General features: G+C 42.6%; 1 protein-coding gene across 2 annotated transcripts in view; it reads left to right on the top strand.

The window, feature by feature from the left end:
• GALNT13 (polypeptide N-acetylgalactosaminyltransferase 13) overlaps nt 1-16,511 on the top strand; it is a 1,171,447-nt gene that overhangs the window by 285,273 nt on the left and 869,663 nt on the right. For both annotated transcript variants that reach the window (XM_086956679.1, XM_086956678.1), the window contains exon 2: nt 12,502-12,670. In XM_086956679.1, the coding sequence (XP_086812805.1) occupies nt 12,502-12,670 (169 nt within the window). The remainder of the gene's footprint in view (nt 1-12,501; nt 12,671-16,511) is intronic.

The raw sequence follows: 16,511 nt of genomic DNA, 5'->3' as shown, positions 1-16,511 counted from the left end.
AAACATTCCACTAACAGGAGATCTGCACAAAAGAATCTGGAGTCCTACCATGCAAACTCTGGCCACCTGGGTATGGGAAGAAGCACAGAGCACAGATGCACAGGAACCAGCCATTTCAGCTCCTGTTATCCAGGTGTTTGAAGATGCTTTCATAGGTGACAATATCAGAACCATGATGTTGGGCTTAGATGCCCCCAAGAAACCTACCATAAAAACCCAGGAGAAATCCCAAACACTGAAGTGCATAAAGGCAGAGCACAAGACAGGAACTATCTTGCAAGGTGTGAAGTTATTTTTTGCAGGTGTGTATCAAATAATATGGCTTTTGTGTGATGAGCAATGTATTTATTTGGGCGTGTTTGATGACGCTTTGTTGTGCCATAATTGTGGAAACATGAATTAGTGACTGCTATCCTAGCGATTGCAACATTTTGACCTTCTCTTGCTTTTGTTTTCCCATTCGATGTGGGTGGTTTGGTATCTCAGGGAAGGTCACTTAGAAGGACATGTTTTTGCTTCATGTGCAGGAATATGCCTAGATCGATCAAACCGATTTGCCTTCGAAGTCTGATGAAAGTATATGTCCTTTCAAAATCACATGTGCATTATGTGATATCCTTTGTCCTTCTTGCTTATTACTATCTTCAGTAAATGACTCAAAATTGTTAATTTAATCACCAAGGTACATCTTAATTTATAATATGTTTGACAATTTGTATTACAGAAACTACAAATCAGATCACCTCCATATTTCCATAGAAAAGAGAAATGGCCCGAGTGGGCGATCTGGGTGTTAGAATATGTAGGTATTCAATGAATCCATAAATAACAGGAATCTTAGCTGAATCATGAAACAGAGAGAAGTTAATTTGATAATTTGGAGGTAGGTCAAATATCAGTAATTGCAGTAATATGTCTCTTAAAGAAAGGCCTTAATACTAAATTATCATGGCTCAACTCCCTGTTTTGTTGCAATGGAGTTGCTATTAAGTTGCACTGTGTCATATGGTAAAAACGCTTGCTAGATGAGAGCCAAGAAATCGGAATGTAGCCTGCAAAATATAAATATAAAATGTATGTATTTTTTTAGCTTATCATTTAATCATTACATTTTTCCAGTGAAATAATATTCACAGCTACCTATCACAATGCTTATGTTTTGTAAGCATTTTGGTGGTGAAGATGAGCCTTGGTCCTTAAAATATGGCACTGTAGTTGCAATAGTCTTCATCGTCTCTCTCCTACTCTCATTCTCTCTCTCTCTCTCTCTCAATGTGTCTCAATGTCTTTCTCGCTCTCACCCTCCATGTCTTACAAATATACCTCTGTCATGACCTGGTTTTCATATCAGCCGCCTTTCCTCATAGCAGCAGAGCCAGGTCTGCTCTGTTTAACCATGCTGGATTAGGCTGGACGTTTTGTTTGAGTTTAGAAAGCTTTATTAAATAAGATATACAAAGTAAAACGTCATTACAAGTAAAATGGAAATGCAAAGAGGTATAAAAGTATTATAATGTGACAATATGCAACACAACCCCCAAAAGGGGTAAGTAAACTGTGCCAAGGAACAAAGCTTTTTAAAGGTATTTTGTTTTGTGGGAGGGGAGGAGAAAGAGAAAAGGAAGAGAGGGGAAGGGGAGGAAGAAACCTAGAATACACATTCAATACTTGAAATTTCTATAAAGAGATAAAAGTGAAAAACAGCAGTAAATGTCATTAGAAGATAAGAGAATAAAAGATGAACATTTAAGGGACGTGTCTGGAAAGGAACTCAGTTAACGGCAACCATAACAAGTCTCTTTCGATTAATAAAGGGACAGTGGTGGCAAAGGCGCGATCAAGCCTATGGTGATGACATAAAAAGTTCTACCAGGCATTATATGAGATCTTTGAAGTATCTTTCCAGTTGGTTGTAATTATCTGAAAAGAAATTGCTATAAAAAATCTATACATTTATGTACATTACAAAGAACATTACAAAGAACATTCCATATAGGTGAAGAACCACCCAAGAAATGTGTACAATCTCAAAGGAATAGTCAGTGACTAAAATATTGTTTAGTTTCGACCAGATGCGAGACCAAAGGGACTTAACCAACGGACATTGAAAAAACATGTGTATAAAATCATTGTTGTCATATGAGCAGGACCAACACTTTTTGGAATCAAGTAACTTGAATTTGTGTAAATAAGTAGTAAAAAAAAAGTCTATTTAAAAAAAATAAAAAGTCTGTGTGGTGCTGGCAGACCTGAAAACTGTTTGTATTTGGACCAAATAGTGTCCCAAACCTGTAGAGAAAATTCTTGAGCTAGGTCCTTTTCCCATAGAAGCTCAAGTTTAAATTTGGGCCTATCAGTAGTGGGGTGGGAAAGTATTTTATAGATATCAGCAGCTCTAAATGGAATAGAAAAATCTGGTGGAGATAAGAGAGTCGGCGAAAATGTGGTTAGGGAGCTACTCTGAGAAATAATACAGGTTAGGGCATGGTTAAGTAGGGGAAATTGGGAAGAGTGTGCGTTAGAGAGGTGATAAGTGTCGCGGATGTCTGGGAAAGTTCTCAGGGAATTATTATTATTATTATTAGCGAGTTTTATATAGCGCCTGGTTACCCTTGGGCATCCCCGCGCTCATCCAGAGAGAAACGCCACCACACTAGGCACAGGAATTAGGCAGGGAACAGATGAGTTTTTAAAAGTTTGCGGAACCGTAGAAAACTCGTTTCTGAGCGCAAGTACAGAGGGAGAGAGTTCCACAGGGTGGCCACGTTTACGGAGAATCTTCTGCCACCGGTAATTATCATTAAGTAAGTGATGACAGTCGATGATACCTTTATCAATCCATTCTTTCCAGAAAAGCGTTCTGTTATTAATCTTCAGGATTTTATTGTACCAGATCGAGTAAGAGTGTGAAGATCAGCTTGTGAGAGAAAAGAGCGAAACAATGAAAGAGCTAGTGCTTTGGCGTGTTTAAATGTGGGGATAAGAAATCTCTGCGGAGGTTGAGAAAAACGAGTAGCTGTACGGAAAGAAAAAGGAGCGAGTTGCGCACGTTCTAGTGAGCTCCAGGCTGTTAAGGGAGGATACGAAGAATCTGTTAGGAAATGTCAAATTGGTTTTAACGTTAAGGCTGAGTAAAATTGGGAAATATTAGGAAACTTTACCCCACCTAAATCTTTGGGTTGTTGGAGGCGAGAGAGAGAAATCCTAGCTTTGCCAATATTCCATAAGAATATTGTTAAGAAGCGATTAATGGTTTGCGGGAGAGAGATGGGGAGGCATTGAAAGATAAAAATTGACAATAGGAAGTAGCATCATTTTAACAGTTGCTAGCCTCCCCCCAACAAAATAAGAAAAGAGGGGACCAACCATCTATGAGTGGGAGACTTTTTAAAGTATATCGTTGTGATTGATTTTGATGATTTCTCTAATAGTATTGGCATAAAGAATACCTAGACATTTAATATTTCTGGGATTCCATTCAAAATCAGACCCCTGGAACATATGGGAGAGGCAACATTTGTTAAGAGGTAAAACTTCAGATTTGTCTATATTCAATTTATATCCAAAAACTAAGGAGTAATCATGTAATAAAGAGAAAAGTACTGGCAAAGAAGTGGCCGGGTTAGAAATATAAAGTAAAATATTGTCCGAGTAAGCAGTAAACCTAATCTCAATATTCTTATATGTGAAGCTGGTATAAGATGATGAACACCGTATTTTTTCTAAGAAAGGTTCTAATGCAAGGATGAAAAGTAGGGGAGAGATGGGACAACCTTGTCTGGTTCCTCTATGAAGGGAGAAATATTTTCATTGTGCACCATTGACCCACATAGAGGTAGAAGGATCAGAATACAGCAGTTGAATATAATGAATAATGGGGGGAGTAAAACCATGCCATCTCAACGCTCCAAACATAAAATCCCAATTTACCCTATCGAAGGCTTTTTCAGCATCTAATGTGATAGGTGCGATAGGGAATCCATCTTTAAAGCGAGGTGTATAATATTAAGGAGAGTCCTCGAGTTTCAGTAATAGATCTACCTGTGACAAAACCGGACTGATGGATATTGAAAAGGTTAGGGATTTCTTTATTAATACGAATGGCTAGGATTTTGGCATAAATGTTACAATCTGTATAAATTAGGGAGATGGGCCGATAATGTTTGCAAAGGGAGGGATCTTTTTTAGGAATTAAACAATGCATTGCCTGTGTGAAGGATCCCCTAAATTCACCTTTAGCAAGAAAGTGGTTGATCATGGAAAGTAAGTGAGGTATTAAAACATTCTTAAAGTGGAGATAAAAATGCACAGTAAAGCCATCTGGACCAGGTGTTTTGTCCTTGAGCAGAAGAGTAATAGCATTAAGTATTTCCATCTCCGAAATAGGAATGTCCAGGGTTGAGAGATCCACGGATTGTCAAGGGATTTGGGGATAGACTGAAAGAAAGAGTCAATTTGTGCAGAAAAAGGGCTGGATTCTGGAGTATAGAGGGAAGAATAGTATTGGACAAAGCAGTCAGGGATTTTAGCATCAGTGGACTGACAGAATCCCTGAGAGTCAGTAATGGCTATAATTTTAGATTTTTGCTTTTTAATTTTAAGATAATTTGCAAGTGATTTGCCTGCCTTGTTACACCCACTATACATTTTAGCATTACATTTGAGAAAGTTATTGGAAGCAGAGTCCCAGGAATGTGTATTGTATTGCATTTTGGCTTTGATAAGAGAAGATAGTGTGTCAGCGGAATTAAGGGTAAAGTAGAGGTGTTCAAGTTCTTTAATTTGTTTAAGGATTTGAGATGACTGTGAGAGGGCCTTTTTCTTCTTTCGGGATACAAAGTCAATAATACAACCTCTAACGGGAGCCTTGAAGGCATCCCAAATAATATGAATCTAAAAGGAGAGAGTTATTAAAGCTCAAGCTTTGAGAAGCAGGAATAGGAGAGGGGTAATCCATATCCAAAATGACGGGGTGTGATCTGAAATAAGGATAGAACCTACTTCTGAGTTAGTCATAAATTGGAAAGCATGTTGAGTGAGGAAAATATAATCAATACGAGATTGTGATGCATGCACTGGAGAAAAAAAGGAAAATTCAAGTGAGTCAGGATGAGATATTCTCCAGGAGTCTATAAGGCCTCTGGAAGAGATTGTTTTGTGAAAGGATTTTTGCATCTTATTGGGAACATATTTGGTTTGTGATTTTTGGTCTAAAAAGGGGTCCATGAGCTGGTTACAATCGCCACCCACAATTAAATCTTCAGTTGCATGTGAGGAAAGAAGTGAGGAGAAATCATTCCAAAAGGTTGAATCAATACCGTTCGGGCCATAAACATTACAAAAAGAAAGTTGTACATTGTTAACAATACTATCTAAAAACAACCATCTACCATTAGTGTCATGAAACTCATTTTGTAACTGAATGGTCAACGATTTATTAAACAAAATTACACCACCATTTTTGTTGTTAACGGCTGGAGAGCAAAAGGCTTCTCCTACCCATTGTTTACGCAATGAAGACAGATCTTGTGAGGTTAGATGTGTTTCTTGCAGTAAAGCCACTTGACATTTCAATCTCGCTAAATGAGACAGAACACGTTCAATCAATCAATCAATCAAAGACATTTATAGAGCGCACTACCTACCCGTAGGGTCTCAAGGCGCTTGGGGGGGGGGGGGGGGGGGGTGCCGTTACTGCTCGAACAGCCAGGTCTTGAGCTTCTTCCTGAAGGAGAGGTGGTCTTGGGTCAGGCGCAGGTCGGCCGGGAGGGAGTTCCAGGTCTTGGCGGCCAAGTAGGAGAAGGACCTTCCTTCTGTTGTCGCTCTACGGATGCGTGGGACGGCGGCGAGGGCGTGGCTGGCTGATCGGAGGTGGCGTTTGGGAGCGTAGAAGTTGATTCGGTTGTTGAGGTAGCTCGGGCCTTGATCGTGTAGGGCTTTGTGTGCGTGGGTGAGGAGCCGGAAGGTGATTCTTTTGTTGACGGGGAGCCAGTGCAGGTCTCTCAGGTGTCCGGAGATGTGGCTGTTTCGTGGGATGTCGAGGATGAGTCTGGCTGAGGCGTTCTGGATCCACTGGAGTCTCTTCTGGAGCTTGGCGGTGGTTCCGGCGTAGAGGGCGTTGCCGTAGTCCAGTCGGCTGGTGACGAGGGCCTGGGTGACGGTCTTCCTGGTCTCCGTGGGGATCCACCAGAAGATCTTCCGAAGCATGCGCAGGATGTTGAAGCACGACGAGGAGACAGCGTTGACTTGCCTGGTCATGGAGAGGGAGGAGTCCAGGATGAAGCCCAGGTTGCGTGCGTGGTTCGTCGGTTTGGGTGCGGTTCCCAGGGCGGGGGGCCACCAGGAGTCGTCCCAGGCGGAGGGCGAGGAGCCCAGGATGAGGACCTCCGTCTTGTCTGAGTTCAGTTTCAGGCAGCTGGTCGTCATCCACTCGGCTACCTCTTTCATCCCTTCGTGCAGGTTGGCTCTGGCGGCGGCGGGGTCATTGGTCAGGGAGAGGATCAGCTGGGTGTCATCGGCGTAGGAGATTATGTTGAGGTTGTGTTGGCGTGCGATGGCCGCGAGGGGGCTCATGTAGACGTTGAAGAGGGTAGGGCTAAGCGAGGATCCTTGAGGGACGCCGCAGATGACTTTGGTGGCCTCTGACTTTTACGGTGGTAGGCGGACTCTCTGCGTTCTTCCGTTGCTTTTTAATAGGATTTCGTATACCTTTAACATTCCAAGAAATAATTCGAAGACCACTCATTCCTGAAAGTAGAATGAGAGTAGGCGAAAAATTGTAGAACAGTCAGAGAAGAGTAGAAGAAAAGAAGAAAAAGTTAAAGAATTAGTAGAAAAGTAATAAGTACAAAGAAATGCGAATGGAGAAGAAAATGGTCCGTGTGATAACCACTGAAAAAAGAACCTGAACAGATCAAGAAAACTGTAAGATTCACAACATAGAATAAGAAAAAAGAAGAGCATGTCGTGAAGGATAGGTAAGCAGAATGGTGCCAGAGAAAGGAAAGAAAGGAGGAATATCCACCACAAAAGCATGGTAAAATGAATCAGTTGAAAAGCAAAAGAGGAATATAAAAAAATAAATAAAGAATAAAGAGAGAAAACGAAGAGAAGTAGAAAGGCAGAAGTAGAATAAAGGGCATGAAGATTTTAAAAGCATAAAGGGAAAAGGAACTTGTGTATAATGGCCACAGAATGCAAAAATGTGTCAAGTAATGGGAATGTGAAGAAAACATGAAATAGAGAAAAGGAGCCAAAGAGAAGAGGAAAAGAGGCAGAAGGAATAAAGAGAAGAGGGAATAGGGAGAAAAAGAGGAGGAGAGAAGGTGTGTAAAAGGAAATAAAGAAAAAGAGATGACCAAAAACCAAGGGGCCTTAGTCATGGAGATGCAATAAAAGTGTACAATGAACATTATTGAGGGGGGACGGCAAAAAAGCAGAACAGCCACACCACTGGAGGGGGGGCACCAAGAAACAAATATCGATTAAACAACATCAGATGAAATCGAAGGGGTGAAATAATTCCAAAAATGAAAGAAGAGACAAATGAGACAACAACAAAAAGATAAAAGGGAGCTTACTAGAAATGGGGGGACATCTTTACTGGAAACGCCAAACAAACAGACAGATGGACAATATATACAGGAGTCGACATCCACAATACAAGAAAAACCTAAAAAAACGGACTAGAGGAGAAATTAACAATTGTAAACACAAAATGCAAAAACCTAAAGAATAGATTAGAAAACATTAATAAAACAGTCATTGTTTGCCAAGTTCCTTGTGCTCCTCTCGATGTGTGTGAATAAACCTCCGGAGATCAGCTGGGTCTTCAAATGAAAATGTTCTATCTTTGTAAGTCACTTTAAAGAAACACAGATGTATAAGGTCATAGCGTGTGTTCATGGACTCTAAAGCTGGGCTGAGATCCAGAAATTCTTTGCGCCTAGTAGCAGTTGGTTTAGACACATCCTGACTAAAAAAGACTTTGTGACCTGACCAGAACATCTGTTTGTGTCGCTTGGCAGCCGCAAAGATTTCAATAAGATCGGAGTATAGCAGAAAATATGCAATGATACCTCTTGGTTTGGTAGCAGAAAATGCATGTTGAGGCCCTAGTCTATGTGCTCTTTATATATTAAAGTCAACTGATTTTAGGAGGCCAACGATTTGCAAAACCTGGAATTTCAAAAAGGCAGTCATATCGGAGCCTTCAGAACCTTTCGGAATGCCATAAATACTAAGATTATTACGCCGGTTGCGATTTTCCAAATCCTCAGTAGATTTTTTGAGGTGATGAGCTTCTTTGGTAAGGTTCTCGACTTTGGCAATGACATCCTGTGTGTCTCTCACTCTTTTTTCAACATCAGATAATCTCATGTCAAGACCTGACCATTTTTCCTCAATTCTTTGGAGCATGGTGGTAGTCTCCGACATAAAAGGACGAAAGAGACGCAATTCATGCATGATGTCTTCCAGAGTGATTGGAAGAGGGGACTTAGTTGGAGAGGAAGGGCCTTTTTTAAGACGTTTGCTGTTGTTGGCCATGGAGTCCTTCCGAGCTCCTGAAGAAGTTCCTGCAGTACCAGGCTTCTTATTTGAGAGCGCAAGATCCATTTTGTTGAAGAATTGAATAAGCTGGTTAGATAAAGTCAAAGACAAAAACCCCCAAAAATAGAAAGGCAAGGAAACACCAGGGGCAATGATATATTGAGTCAAGAAACAGAAGAAAAAAATTCCGGCACTGTCAGGAAAGTGACTAGTAGGGTGAAATTTGCTGCCGTCACAACGAGAGGACAGAGTCCAAAATCAAAGAAAGGAGCACAATATCAGCGTCGTAATCAGTCAAAAATGGCAGCTTTATCAAATAGAGTGCGCAGAAAAGGAGAACTGTTGAAGAGATTCAGCACAATATTGACATAATAAGCTGCTGACGGCAATAGGTAGGTTAATGTAAGCACTAAGACCATAGCAGCCTCAGTGTTATTAGGACTATGACAGCGCAATTCTAATAAAGCTGTGTGGAGTCGGTCACGCTGTTATAAGTGCCCATACAGAGACAGCTGCAATAATAATAAACCTAGGGCAGAGTCAAATATGCCAATCTAGGTGCAGTTTCAGACAAAACATCGCTTATGGTGGTAAAAGTAATCTTGTCTGTATACATACTGCACACTGTGGCAGCCACTCCATTGAACACATGAGGAGAAGAAAAAAAAAGGTCCAAAGTTTATTGCTGAGGGCAACCACTACACAGAGAAAAAAAATCAAGTCTGTTAATTTGGGGCTTTTTCACAAAGTGGCAGTCTCAAAGCGGGTCATGCTGAGGTGAAATATGCAGCGCCGCACCGAGCGCTAACAAAATGGCAGCTGCGATGCCGAGAAACCTCAGGAGAATCAACCCTGTGCTGTTTAAGGGATTAAAACATTGTCTATGAAGGTCAGAAACTCGCATTTGCAATCCTGGCGGTTTCGGACAAATTCACCTGTGCTTGCGCGCAGAGATAATCCCATTATGAGGGTCCTTCGTAAAAGAATTTGTCCCGGTGTCGGAGCGCCTTGTCATGGTGCGGCCATCTTGCCTCCACTGCGCGCCTCCGTAGGCTGACCTTTTTAACCTGATGTTCCTTTGCTTTCATGGGGAGGCGCTTCTTCAGGGAAAAAGTGTGTGTTGCCCTCTGTACCATGCTCGGGAGGCATTGTGGAATGGCTGCTAACAAATGTGGGCTCTGGAAAATGGGGGTAAATTTTCAGTCCTGGGCAAGGTTGAGTTTTACAACAAATCAAGGACACTTGTCTGGCTTTCTTTGGAAGACCAACATAATTCACTTGAAGGCCTTCCATGGATGGGTGATAGCCAAAAAGGTAACTGAGAAGGGTCACACAGTGAGAGGGCATTTTAAAATAGTAATCTGTTTACCACCTCCCTAAAAGAGGCTCAACTCCTCACTAGGTGTGAGGCAGCAAAAAAAATCAGACTTTCTCAAAGTTATTGTTAAACGTTTTACCATATCGACCTTTGGCGTTTTATGTTGCCAAGATAAGAAAATAGCTATACAAACATGGCTTAACAATTAGATGTCAGAGGTACTGTCAGTGGCCCCATCCTTTACTTTATTATGAACCACAAAAGTATGCCTATATTTGCATTGGTCAAAGCTGTCATTTAAAATTGATACAAACATGTTAATAATTTGGGCAGGATCAATTTACAATCCTCGAAAAAGGACATTCAGTATAAGAAATGATTAAATACATTTACCACACTTTGGATATTGTGGGGTTGATTATGATGTCGGGCGGGACACCGTATCGTTCAGGAACCACCCGACCATATGTCAGCTGATCAGACCTCAAATTTGGATGCGACCACCCATAGGGCAGTCGGAAAGATCCATTTCATTATGGCAGCTTGTGCGGCAGGCAGAAAAGGCCCACAGCTCAAGCTGCCTTAGTGAAATGGATGTTTGTAAACTTCCCTGAATAGTGTGGCAGGCACAGATGGTGTCTGCCATACAGTGCAGGGATGTTTAGGGGGGGGGGGTACATAAAGCGGAAGGTCAGAACGGATGGGTGCCCTGCTAGGGGCCCCCAAATTCATTTTCAATCAGCCTTTCCATGTCGGAAAGGCTGACATGGAGAGGCTGTCAGAAAATGAGATCATAATCCAGACGGCAGAGCCGGCATCATTAGGGGATTATGGTGTCTTTCTCACACACAGACGGGTTCTAGAAGCACTGCAGGACAGTCCCTCCGCCAGATACTTCTGCCCACAACATCAGGGGCAGATGCTGGTTGGTCCGACCCACCAACATCGTAATCTGCCCTTAAGTAACTAACGAATCGAATGTAAGTCAATGGTTTATTATGGTTTCTGAGCAGATTTGTCACATCTACAAATCTATTTACTACAGTTCTGTCACTAATACATATTTTGAAATGTAAGTTTGTAGAAGACAAATCCACTGTTTGCCAAAGAACAACCATGGAACCTTTTGTGAGCCATTCTAAATTGTGTTGCTCTTTTTTAAATTGTTCAAACAAGACATGAGATGATAAACGTCCCGTAACGTTTTGTTTTAAGAATATTATTCAGATTTGTGTGAAAAAAGGGAGTCAGATATTCTAACCTCAGATAATAATCGACAAAATGTGGGTGCTATTGTGTGTCTCCTTCATTTAATATAGATGGCAGATGCAATTTTTCATTCCAGAACAGTTGTCATATTTACATAAAAGGACAGCAGGACGGAGACACATATTTTCCTCCATTTTCTCCAGTGGACTCGAGTCACTGGCATATCACAAGACTGGTCACTGCATTCTTTACCTAATTACATTTTTGGGTTCCATCTATCTTACCACACCAATCAGAATATACCTTCTCCATTTTAGCTGATAATAATAGGCATTGGCATGCCAGTGGATCTCTGCTCTAAAATGCAAACCTTGCCTGACAAGGGTTGAATAGGTTTTCTCTTAAAGAAAGGATGGCTGCTGATGCACACAGATGTGTTGTGACACATGTAGATATCAAAACATGTGCACAGGCATGCTTCGCTAAACATCTGTGCACTTGCTTCACAACATAAGTGCCAATTTTTAATGTACTATTCTACTGTGGTGGACAGCCATGTTGAACAGGTGTATTAAAATATAAAATAGCTATAACAGGATGTACAAAACGCTATAAAACACAAGTAAGCAGGCCTACAGTGTTACTGCCTGGCCATTGCAAAATGTATGAAAAATGAAAAAGAAGTTCAATAGTTAAATGGGCGGGTGGGAGCATGAAGGGCTGGGGAGCAGGTAGCATCAGAGACCAAGGAAAGATAGAGATTATAGAGTTAGTGGGCCATAAACACTCTTAGATAGATAGATGTGGTACCATGAGTGGAGGTGCGGATGTAAAAATTAGTGCAGCATGAAGGAGACAAGGGGTGGGAGACAGGAAACATACACTCTCATGGAATGCTTCATAGAAAAAACAAAAGTCAACTCTGACTTTCTTCATTTAACCTACATGTTTTATTCTTACATATGTAAATTCTAGCGATGGGTGAAGTCACTTAGGGCCAGATGTACTATTTCCTGTTCTCAAAACACTGGCTGCTATTTGCAACCAGTAAACAATTTTTAGAATCCACTTGAAAAGTAAGTTCCTAAACTTCTTAATCATTGAGGTTTGGCACCTGATCTACCTTGTGAATATTATTGAAGATGGTCACACATTGTGACTCAACATGATTGGAGGGCATCAAAAGATGATGGTCTGCAGGGACCTTCAAACCACCATGTCCGTGATGCTTTATTTTACTCCACACATTTACAAATACATAATATGTGGATTGACTGATTTTGAATATGTCGGCTCGGCATGTCTAAGACATTACACAGCTGAGTTGATCAGTTTTCAAAGCATTTTGAATGGAAAGATCACAATATCATTACAAGCAGGTAAACAATGTTACTCATGTTCTGTCCTCCAATTTTCTGTTTCAGCTGTCATTTCAAGAGTTCAGGAAGGACCTGGAGAGTTGGGAAAGGCTGTCCTCATTCCGAATAATGATCAGGAGAAGATGAAAGAGCTTTTTAAAATCAATCAGTTTAACCTGATGGCCAGTGACATGATCGCCCTCAACCGAAGTCTACCAGATGTAAGGTTGGAGGGGTGAGTTTACAACATGTACTTAATTAACATGCATATTAAAGCAGTACATTTATTTGAAAATGAAATTTTCAGCCATCCTAATTTTCTTGTGAATACATTGGATAAGGTATATGATATTAGTCACGCATCTTATTGTGAATTTCAATACATTGAACCTGAAATGCACTTGTAACTTCTGTTATCCTTCAGGAAACCACCTTATGTGACACCATTTTTTCAATCGTAGTATGTAGTTACCATTGAGTATTTTATATGCTTTGGAGCTAAGAGACAATTAGAGTTCTAATTAGGGATAGGAAGATTTTTATTTCCACTGGTGGAATTTGGAGAAATTTGGTAATTCAGCATTATTCTTGTAACATGGAATTAATTATTAAATTTGGTTGCTCCATAGGCAGGATTAATCTGCTGAGGTTTTATTTTTTTAACTGGGCTGGAAGAGGGAGCAATTCTTCTATTTTTAAAAAAACACTGCAGATAGTTTAATCTGCAGTAATTTTCATACATCTGCTTCCTCTTCTAACCCTGTTTAAAGACCACTGCACTTCAGTGCATACCCCTCAATGCCCTTACATACTTATTTAAGGGCACTGAGGGATATGCACTGCAATGCACTGCACTACACCTACCCAGCAGAGGGATCAAAGTCCTCCCTATTCAATGGAGCAAGTAGCAGTGCTTGACCCAGTTCCTCCGAAAGGAAGGAGTGGGCCGAAATCTACATCCGATAATTAGCTTGTCAGAATGCACCTGAACTGGGACAGGTCCACTTGAACAAAGGAGGAGGGACAGACGTCTGGAGCCAATACAGGAAGGGTTTTGATGGGAAGCAATCAGGCAGCTATGTCACCTAAGGGCTGAACTGAGGTTTTCAGTGAAGCTCTTTCTACAGACAACTTGAAGTCACTATGCTCTATTGTACCAGTATAGTGTACAGGAGAGTTAGGACAGGGGTGGAGTGATGATGTGGCATTCTAGGATTGGCCAGGAGTGGCTTTCTTCTAGAACTTTCCACTCACACTGCACAAAAGAGAGGCAAATGAGAAGACACTGGGCATAAGAGCAACAACGGTGAAATGTGACCAGCAGCATGGAGAAGTCACTTGAGGACTTGCAAGGATGGACTTTGAATTCAGCAGACCAACAGAATTAGTATGGATCTCTCTAGGGTCAGTGGTGCTGGCTCCTGAATTGGCCCTGATAAAGAGTTGGGGGAGTAGATTTTCTGGAGGACCCCAGATGGTTCCCCAGGACTCTCTGTGGTTGGCCCCTGACTCTGCTGACCCACAGGTGCCCTTCAAGAATTCCTGGAGGCTCTGGTGTTTGCGGAGTGCAGTAGGGTAAGTATTTTTCTTGCTGGCTGCAGAGGGCTTCTCAAGATGTCCCTACCATCAGGAGAAGACAATTTAGAAAAGGGGGTGGTGATGAACAGAGTGTCTGAGTTAAACAGACCACTCTTACCCAGTCCAAAGATCAGGGCTTGATCCATCACCGTTATTTATCTCACTGCCCCATCCCAGCTCAGAACCTGGCTATATGCAAATCAGTCTGTCCCTGGCCCAGTGCATCATGGGAACAGGGCAGACTAAACTACCAAGCCAATTCTTCACCAGAAAGGAGACAAGCTACCGGGGACCGGTTTCTGGCATTTCAGCCTTCTTCGGCCCGGCTTGCTTGAATCCTGATGGAGCAGTGAGAAAGGGACTCATGTCTGAGTATACCCTGCCACACCTATAGTGGCCAAAAACGATTTAGAAAAGGGGGTGGTGATGAACAGAGTGTCTGAGTTAAACAGACCACTCTTACCCAGTCCAAAGATCAGGGCTTGATCCATCACCGTTATTTATCTCACTGCCCCATCCCAGCTCAGAACCTGGCTATATGCAAATCAGTCTGTCCCTGGCCCAGTGAATCATGGGAACAGGGCAGACTAAACTACCAAGCCAATTCTTCACCAGAAAGGAGACAAGCTACCGGGGACCGGTTTCTGGCATTTCAGCCTTCTTCGGCCCGGCTTGCTTGAATCCTGATGGAGCAGTGAGAAAGGGACTCATGTCTGAGTATACGCTGCCACACCTGTAGTGGCCAAAAACGATTTAGAAAAGGGGGTGGTGATGAACAGAGTGTCTGAGTTAAACAGACCACTCTTACCCAGTCCAAAGATCAGGGCTTGATCCATCACCGTTATTTATCTCACTGCCCCATCCCAGCTCAGAACCTGGCTATATGCAAATCAGTCTGTCCCTGGCCCAGTGCATCATGGGAACAGGGCAGACTAAACTACCAAGCCAATTCTTCACCAGAAAGGAGACAAGCTACCGGGGACCGGTTTCTGGCATTTCAGCCTTCTTCGGCCCGGCTTGCTTGAATCCTGATGGAGCAGTGAGAAAGGGACTCATGTCTGAGTCTACCCTGCCACACCTATAGTGGCCAAAAACGATTTAGAAAAGGGGGTGGTGATGAACAGAGTGTCTGAGTTAAACAGACCACTCTTACCCAGTCCAAAGATCAGGGCTTGATCCATCACCGTTATTTATCTCACTGCCCCATCCCAGCTCAGAACCTGGCTATATGCAAATCAGTCTGTCCCTGGCCCAGTGCATCATGGGAACAGGGCAGACTAAACTACCAAGCCAATTCTTCACCAGAAAGGAGACAAGCTACCGGGGACCAGTTTCTGGCATTTCAGCCTTCTTCGGCCCGGCTTGCTTGAATCCTGATGGAGCAGTGAGAAAGGGACTCATGTCTGAGTATACCCTGTCACACCTATAGTGGCCAAAAACGATTTAGAAAAGGGGGTGGTGATGAACAGAGTGTCTGAGTTAAACAGACCACTCTTACCCAGTCCAAAGATCAGGGCTTGATCCATCACCGTTATTTATCTCACTGCCCCATCCCAGCTCAGAACCTGGCTATATGCAAATCAGTCTGTCCCTGGCCCAGTGCATCATGGGAACAGGGCAGACTAAACTACCAAGCCAATTCTTCACCAGAAAGGAGACAAGCTACCGGGGACCGGTTTCTGGCATTTCAGCCTTCTTCGGCCCGGCTTGCTTGAATCCTGATGGAGCAGTGAGAAAGGGACTCATGTCTGAGTATACCCTGCCACACCTATAGTGGCCAAAAACGATTTAGAAAAGGGGGTGGGGATGAACAGAGTGTCTGAGTTAAACAGACCACTCTTACCCAGTCCAAAGATCAGGGCTTGATCCATCACCGTTATTTATCTCACTGCCCCATCCCAGCTCAGAACCTGGCTATATGCAAATCAGTCTGTCCCTGGCCCAGTGCATCATGGGAAGAGGGCAGACTAAACTACCAAGCCAATTCTTCACCAGAAAGGAGACAAGCTACCGGGGACCGGTTTCTGGTATTTCAGCCTTCTTCGGCCCGGCTTGCTTGAATCCTGATGGAGCAGTGAGAAAGGGACTCATGTCTGAGTATACCCTGCCACACCTATAGTGGCCAAAAACGATTTAGAAAAGGGGGTGGTGATGAACAGAGTGTCTGAGTTAAACAGACCACTCTTACCCAGTCCAAAGATCAGGGCTTGATCCATCACCGTTATTTATCTCACTGCCCCATCCCAGCTCAGAACCTGGCTATATGCAAATCAGTCTGTCCCTGGCCCAGTGCATCATGGGAACAGGGCAGACTAAACTACCAAGCCAATTCTTCACCAGAAAGGAGACAAGCTACCGGGGACCGGTTTCTGGCATTTCAGCCTTCTTCGGCCCGGCTTGCTTGAATCCTGATGGAGCAGTGAGAAAGGGACTCATGTCTGAGTATACCCTGCCACACCTATAGTGGCCAAAAACGATTTAGAAAAGGGGGTGGTGAT

Source organism: Lissotriton vulgaris, chromosome 2_1, assembly GCF_964263255.1.
Source record: "Lissotriton vulgaris chromosome 2_1, aLisVul1.2, whole genome shotgun sequence".
NCBI classification, from domain to species: Eukaryota; Metazoa; Chordata; class Amphibia; order Caudata; family Salamandridae; genus Lissotriton; species Lissotriton vulgaris.
The sequence above is the reverse complement of the archived record's forward strand: the minus strand, read 5'-3'. Positions and strand labels throughout refer to the sequence as shown.